The sequence below is a fragment of the Gadus chalcogrammus genome, chromosome 21 (assembly GCF_026213295.1).
Source record: "Gadus chalcogrammus isolate NIFS_2021 chromosome 21, NIFS_Gcha_1.0, whole genome shotgun sequence".
NCBI lineage: Eukaryota > Metazoa > Chordata > Actinopteri > Gadiformes > Gadidae > Gadus > Gadus chalcogrammus.
The window spans coordinates 8,660,732-8,668,231 of NC_079432.1; the positions used below are offsets into that span (position 1 = coordinate 8,660,732).

At 46.7% G+C, this 7,500-nt stretch overlaps 1 protein-coding gene across 1 annotated transcript in view; it reads left to right on the top strand.

The window, feature by feature from the left end:
• Positions 1-7,500, top strand: part of LOC130374943 (neurexin-3b-like) — a 221,925-nt gene that overhangs the window by 97,428 nt on the left and 116,997 nt on the right. Inside the window, exons 17-19 of the mRNA XM_056581924.1 lie at positions 5,471-5,491; positions 5,736-5,752; positions 6,973-6,986. Coding sequence (XP_056437899.1) covers positions 5,471-5,491; positions 5,736-5,752; positions 6,973-6,986 — 52 coding nt within the window. The remainder of the gene's footprint in view (positions 1-5,470; positions 5,492-5,735; positions 5,753-6,972; positions 6,987-7,500) is intronic.

Here is a 7,500-nt window from a genome sequence, read left to right on the forward strand (position 1 = left end):
CGTCGCGGGGTGGAGGAGTAAGGCAGCCAGGAGCTGTCTGCTCCGCTTCCATTCATTCCCGTGTTCCCCTACAGCTGGTGCTGTGTGACTGGGCACCATTGCTTAACGGAACAAGACAGAATGGGAGTCTTGCGGGGCTTGTTGCGGTGTGCGGCCGGCTCCTGGAGCCGCTTCAAGAGGGCTTTGAGGTGTACGCTGTGCCCAGCGCTCCTTGGGAAACAAAAAAGGGAAAAAAAATGGGGGATCTTTTTTTAGCATTTTTATCCTGCTTGATTCTGGCTGGCTGCTTTTGTCATGCTCATCGCCCATTTCTCTAGGCTCTTGTGTTCGCCATCCTCGCCTCTCCTCCCGTCTCCTCTTTGCTCTCTTGTTCTTGTCTCTCTAGCTCTGTCCTGTCCTCTCCTCCTTTATACTCTCTCCTCTCCTTTCATTCCTCCCCACCTGTCCTCTCAGCCCCTCTCTCCTCCTCTCCTCTCCGTCCTCTTCCCCGCTCCACTCCTCTCCTGCCCCCCAACCCCCCTCTCCTCCCCCCCTCCCCCCTGTCTCCCAAGCGGCCCTCCGTTTTAATACATGAGGAGCACCAGTGTGAGGCTCAGGGAGAGCCCAGAGGAGTAATGAAGAATCCATCTTCGTCTTCTGGTTCTCCCCTCCTCCTCCTCCTCTTCCTCCTCCTCCTCTTCTCCCTCCTCCTCCTCCTCCTCCTCCTCCTCCTCCTCCTCCTCCTCCTTCCACATCCAGGCCAATTATTCTGCTTACATAACAGAGCTATACCCTCAGAGGTCACGGCATCTCATCCCAGAAAGGGACATGGTAAACAAATGAGAAAGTACCAATAGAACAATTGTGTGTGTGTGTGTGTGTGTGTGTGTGTGTGTGTGTGTGTGTGTGTGTGTGTGTGTGTGTGTGTGTGTGTGTGTGTGTGTGTGTGTGTGTGTGTGTGTGCATGGGAACTACAGCCGGAGAGACTTAAAGGCGTGGATCAGCCAGGACATCTGTAGTTGCTTTCTCTCTGTCTCCGTCTATGTCTCTGGCTCCATCTCTCTGGCTCCATCTCTCTCTCTCCCTCTCTCTCTGTCTCTAACCCTCCTACAGCAAGAAACCCCCCAATGTCCTTCATGGACTTCTTAAAGATGCGCTCAGAGCCGAAGTGTGGTCACATCAGGCTAACTGACTTGGCAGCTTACATAAATGATGAGCGTGCACACACACACACACTCAAACATACATACACACACACATTCACACACGCATACACTTAAATTTCCCTTTGGGGATTAAAGAGCCAGTGAACCCACTGTTTCCAACTTTCTCACTTTAAACGATTTTGAGAGTTTTAAGAAATATAGGGGGGTCGTGTTATCCCCATTGTTATGACTTTGTGATACTTTTTTAGTATCGTCATTGTGTATGAGCGTTTTGATGCGCAAAACACCTTAGCTTTATACTATTGGTGTCCGGGAGGCCTAACCCACCATTGGACGCAGCTATTAAATAAACCGCTGCTCAGACGGAGCTTCACTATCCACTATAACACCTTAGAGTTATAATAGATATGTCCCTGAGGCATAACCCTCACTCGGTCGAGGACATTAAACAAACTGATGCTCAGACGGAGCTACACACACACACGCACGCACGCACGCACGCACGCACGCACGCACACACACACACACACACACACACACACACACACACACACACACACACACACTGTGGCATTTTACTATAAGTGTCAGAAAAGCACAACTTTCTCTCAGATGCCGCAGTCCACCCCTGCCTAGACAGAGCTCAACATGTCCACACACACCGCTGGGGCCCTTTGGTCGGGCATCTGAGTGCCTCAAAAAAGGCCCTCAGACTTCATGAAGAACGCCGCATGTGGTCGCAGCCGAGTGTAACGTTCACATTGAGTTTTGGGTAGAATGGAGAATGGCAAAGACCATTTTTTTCTAAATTGGGGTCTAATATCAGTAAAAGTGAGGAAATGAGATAGGTTACTATGTTAACGATCATATACAAAACACGTTTAAAGCAAAAAAAGAAATTGGGTTCACTAATCTATCTATCTATCTATCTAACTATCTATCTATCTATCCATCCATCCATCCATCCATCCATCCATCCATCCATCCATCCATCCATCCATCCATCCATCCATCCATCCATCCATCCATCCATCCATCCATCCATCCATCCATCCATATGAGGTATAGACCACGGACACAAACACACTCTCTCTTTTCTTTCGTTGTCAAAAGGAATCTAATAGCAAAACAAAAGATTTGATGGAAACCATGTTGCCTTGAAACCACAGGCTCCCAGCAGGCGTCTGGGCCTGTTCTGGGCCGGATCATAGAGAACAGGGTTTCATGAAGCTTCCCCCTGTCTTAATTCTTGTGTCGCTACGGCGACGGCCTGCCATGCTGCTGCAGTATTCAGTGAGGAGAGAGCACAGGGTGAGATGACGTCATGCCCCAGCGAAGGTTGCAGACTACACTGGAAAAAACGAATGCAGAGGCCTGCATGTACCCACACACACTCAACACACAATCACATAATTGCATACAAACACACGCAAACGTACATAAAGGGGCACACAAACCTTTAATTACACACATACACAACTAAATCTCTGTTTTACTGTGAGTGTACGCAAGCACCTGCCCAGACGTACACTTTTCATTCGGAGACGTAAAGTCACGCACACACACACATCCACTAACGCAAAACACTCAAATGTGCACACTCCCGTACACACACACAGACACACACATAGACACACACACGTTGATAAGAGGAGGCATATTCATAGAGCCCTTTGTGAATATCAGAGTAGTTTTCATTGGAGGGCTGAATAATTTAACTGGAGCTGTCTTCGTAAATGGGATTAAGTAGTTCCCAGCTCGCAAACTGGGGCCGGCTAACAGGTGCTCAGCCGGGGGTTAGTGGGACCGCAACTCCCAGAGTTCCACTGGGCAGAGCTCCGGGTCAGAGGGCGGAGCTAGGCCGCCACGTTAGGCCAACTGTTGTTCTTTTGGGACCGACAAGAGGCGGGAAATAAAAGTAAAATGGGACAACATGGAGGAGATGTCGGGTTTTAAAGAGCACTTGCTGCCTTAAAAATAGGCTATTGAGATCAAGGACAAGATGTTAGGAGATTAATTCAAAAACATTAACCTTTGAAAGAACATTCTATAAAATACATCTATTTCACCAAGACATGCAATTATTATTAAATCTCCAAGAAATGTTGTTTTGACATATATACAGTCACTTTCCATGATACCATAATTGCATATTCTTTCTCAGAGCAAGTGTTTTCTTCGCAAGGGAGTGTTCACTGAACAGGGTCGCGGTCTTTACTCTGAAAGAAAGAGCTAAAGACAAAAGGAGTGCTGTAAAAAAAAAAAAGACTGTTACATAGCAGCCCGGGCAGCTCGGTCCGCGTGAATTGAACCTCAAAGTAAAACAAAAAACGGAAATAAAAACGTCGGTAAAACGTATCATAAACCCCCAGCGCCGCTACGGACGGCCTCGGGGCCGGGGCCAGCCGTTGCTCAACGAGAGCTGAACCGAGTCGCCTCCCGGCTAAAACCGGGCACAGAAGTGGAGCGGCGTGTCACGGGAGAGAACATCGCCGACCGGAGCATATATCTACTATAAATACCGCGGTCTGGATCAGAACCGGGCCAGGAGAAGGGAGAGTGTGTGTTTTCTGCTTCTGTGTGTCTTCGGGGTACAGAGTGTTCTCATGAGCACATCTTGAAATTACCCCCTGTCTTCGGAGCCCATAATCCACTCATCAGCGGTTCACTGGATCACACATCATCGTCCTTTATAGTGTACTACAATATATATATATATATATATATATATATATATAGAAAAATAACGATAGGGTAGTAGTGTTAAGCCCACATCATAAGTAGTGCAAGTCTGATCTAGCTTTTGTAGAGTGACACATACAAGAACTTTAATCACATTATTTGAACGGAGTAAAGGACACAGATTGATATTTCAGTGCGGCCAGTTTGTATTTAGTGATTTTCTTTGCTAGTTTCTTGTCAATTTATTATGTGAATACCAAAACTTAATTTTGTGTCCTTCCCGACACTGCTCTGGGCTTCGGGCTTTTTTAGTTATATATATATACCTTTCTAGAACAGAATGTTTGTAAAGCTTCACAATCCGCCCTTGTAGTCATTATCTCTGTGCTTTGATATCGAACCACAACGGTAGCTGTGGTGTGCGTTTGTGCTGTGTATGGTACGAGGCCGTCCTATCAGAAACACAACTCCACCGATATGAACACCGTGTCCGATAACGAGGACGTAAGGCTGAGCCTCGCATCCTCTGAACGAAATGGAAATACCTGTGTATCGGACCAATGCGGATCCTTTGATCACATGACTCCAACTCTTCCATGTAACATTACGAGCTGTCACGGGATATCTCAATGCACCATGTCGTTGGATACGAGACGGAAGATACACACGTTTGAGGGGGGCAACCGCCTCTCGCTCTTGCACGTGATTAAAATTGATAAAGACCATATGCTTCAACGCAACCGGCGACACATGGACACAGACTGTGCTCAAACATGTTTAAGTGCACATATTAATTCCTCTTCTGAGGTATACTCCCTTTCATCTCTCGCTCTCTCTCTATTTCCATCTCTCTCTCCCTCCCTCCCTTTGATTCTCTTACTGTCCCTGCATAGCTCGGCTTCTCTCTCTCTCTCTCTCTCTCTCTCTCTCTCTCTCTCTCTCTCTCTCTCGCTCTCTCTCTCTCTCTCTCTCTCTGGAAATATAATATCTGTATTAAAGCTCAAACTGTGTGTGCCCCCAAGCTTTCAGTGATGTGGGGGGGGGGGGGGGATTTAACAAGCAGTTCTGCTATTGGCCGAACAGGCTAATGATGCTTGTCCTCGGCTGCATTATGTCACAGCGGTAAGACTGGCTCCCACTCGTGTCAATCACTGGGTCACCACGGCAACACACAAAGAGCCGGTATAATTGGATATACCGGTGGTATGGAGCCCATGGGCCCTGGGGGCAAAGCTGCAAAATCACTGAATACTAAAGAATACTAGAAAGAAAGATGCAATATCAAGAGATTTTACGGAAGTTGAAGTTACTTCTGACGATTGTGTCTATGTGTATGTGTATGTGTGGGTGTGTGTGTGTGTGTGCGTGTGTGTATGTATTTCCTCCCACAGTTTGTATTTCTTATCATAAACCTCATTCAATCACCGCTGTTCCTCTTGCAGAGGGTATTGAATCACGGACCCGAGCTTAGCGGGGCGAAAATAACTATTCTCCCACATTTCCATAGTTGAAATACCAAATAATGACCTTAGGATTGATTATTTGCCTCTTGTGTCTGCACCCCTCAAGGTTATTGTACTTTGTTTTTCTGGGAGGGGGGGGGGGGCGTAACCAGCCACATAAAAGTAGCTGAGTAGCTGAAGTAGGGACTATATATTTGAGTTGTTTGGCTAAGGTGCAGGAAGGAGATAAAAAAAAGTCTGGCGCTACATCACAGGGAGGACAGCCATAACGCAGGGCGATATCTCTCCCAGCGTGAAGTCCAAGCCTTTCCCTTTTTTCTGCTCACATTTTCCTTTACCTTCCTCAAAACCGGTAGCGAGGGGGAAATAAATGAAAAAGGGGAAAGACAGCGATGAAGGGACAGAGATAGAGAGAGACAGACAGACAGAGGGAGAGGGTAGAGAGGGAGAGAAGGAGGGAGAGTAGGAGGGAGAGGGGGGTAGAGAGAGAGAAGTAGAGGGGGGGAGAGGGAGAGAGTGAGAGGGTGGTGGGGGAGAGGGGGAGAGAGAGAGAGAGAAGATAAAATAAGAAGTATAGAAAGAGCGAGAGATGGATAGAGAGAGAGAGACAGCGAAGGAGATACAGGGGTGAAAAGGACAGGAGACACAATAGCCCGTTTGCATGTGTGTGTGTCCTTGTGGTTTGAAAATATTTACAACAAACACCTGACAGAGTGTGAGTGTTCAGCAACGATCGGTTTTCCTGCGTCGGTGATAACCTTGACTCTAGTCGAAAGGTTTTTCGCGCCCGATCTCCGTGTGCCGGTTCGCTTCCCTCGGTCACCACGGAAACATCCATCCAAACACGTTTTCCCGACAACATTGCAGGAATCACCGGCGGCAACACATTCTCGATGCACCAATCAATACCCTGTGAGAGCGACTGCAGGTTTGCAGGCGTTTGCACTGCTGTGTTACACTCTCAGGTCCATCTTTTTCGAATGTTGTAATGGTATAATCTCTAAGGGTTGTTTCTGGTCCTGTCCGCTGTTAATACACTTGATGTAGTCTTAACCCGGGCCGTTAATGCTGCAGACCGCAGGTGGTGTTTATGTCTTTCATAATTGAGCATACTCAATGTGTAATATCCCCCCCCCCCCATACTTTTTTAATAGCTTTCAACTTCTGTCTTCGAACAGCAATGAAATTGGATTCCATATTAATGCCTCCAATGGGTGAATAATGTGCCTACTCCATTTGACCATTCTTTCCCCCCCTGTCTCTCTCTCTATCGCTCTCTCCATCACTCTATCTTTCTATATATTCAATTAAATTAGAAAAGCTTTAGTGGCATTCTGAACAAATGTTTACATTGTAGGTAAAAAATCGTGGTTAAGGTCCAGTAGGACGAGTCTGTGTCTGGGGAGTTTGAGGTGCATCTCTCATCACAACAGGTCACGAATCGTGCTGCTGCGATCATACATTGTCGTATTTCTCCCAACAGATTTAGCAGATTGTTCACATCTGGACTCTCATTGCATGTCTGTGTAATCCATGGGAAGTCTGTGTTCCTGATGTCTTGGAACTGGCAGGAAGTTAGGAAGTGCAGCTCAGTTTCCAGTTGGTTTGGGGGCACAGTCTGTGTTCTCTTGGGAGCCAGATCTGTCTCTGGTGTCCCTTCTCTATGGCCAAGCTTTGTTCAGTTAGTCTGTACCTGGTCAAGGATTTTCTTAGTTTTGGATCAGTCACGGAGGTCAGGTATTCTGAAACTGCACATGCTCTGTTAAGGGACAAGTAGCATGCCAATTTACTCTGTTTTTTTGTGGATTATTTCCAATTTTCTCTCTCTCTCTCTCTCTCTCTGTCTCTCTCTCTCAGACTATCTTTCGCTCTATCTTCCGCTCTCCCTCCCTCTTTAAGACTCCATCTTTCGTTTCTTGACGAGGACAGCATGTCAACGAAAATATATCTGTCCAATCTTTTCCATCTCGGTTGCTTTTTATTTGAAATAATTGTGGAAAAAACCCCGGCATACTGTTGCGGGGTCACAATCCGACGCCGATGTACCGTCTATTCCTGTGCTAAGGCCGTCACAGTAACCCATTGAACCCATCCTTCAGGCTTGTGTGTTTGTGTGTGGGTACATTCAAATATGTTTGTACGTGCTTCTGATCGTGTATGTTTACACATATGTGTACATTTGACCTTGGACCAACAAATAAGTGAAATAA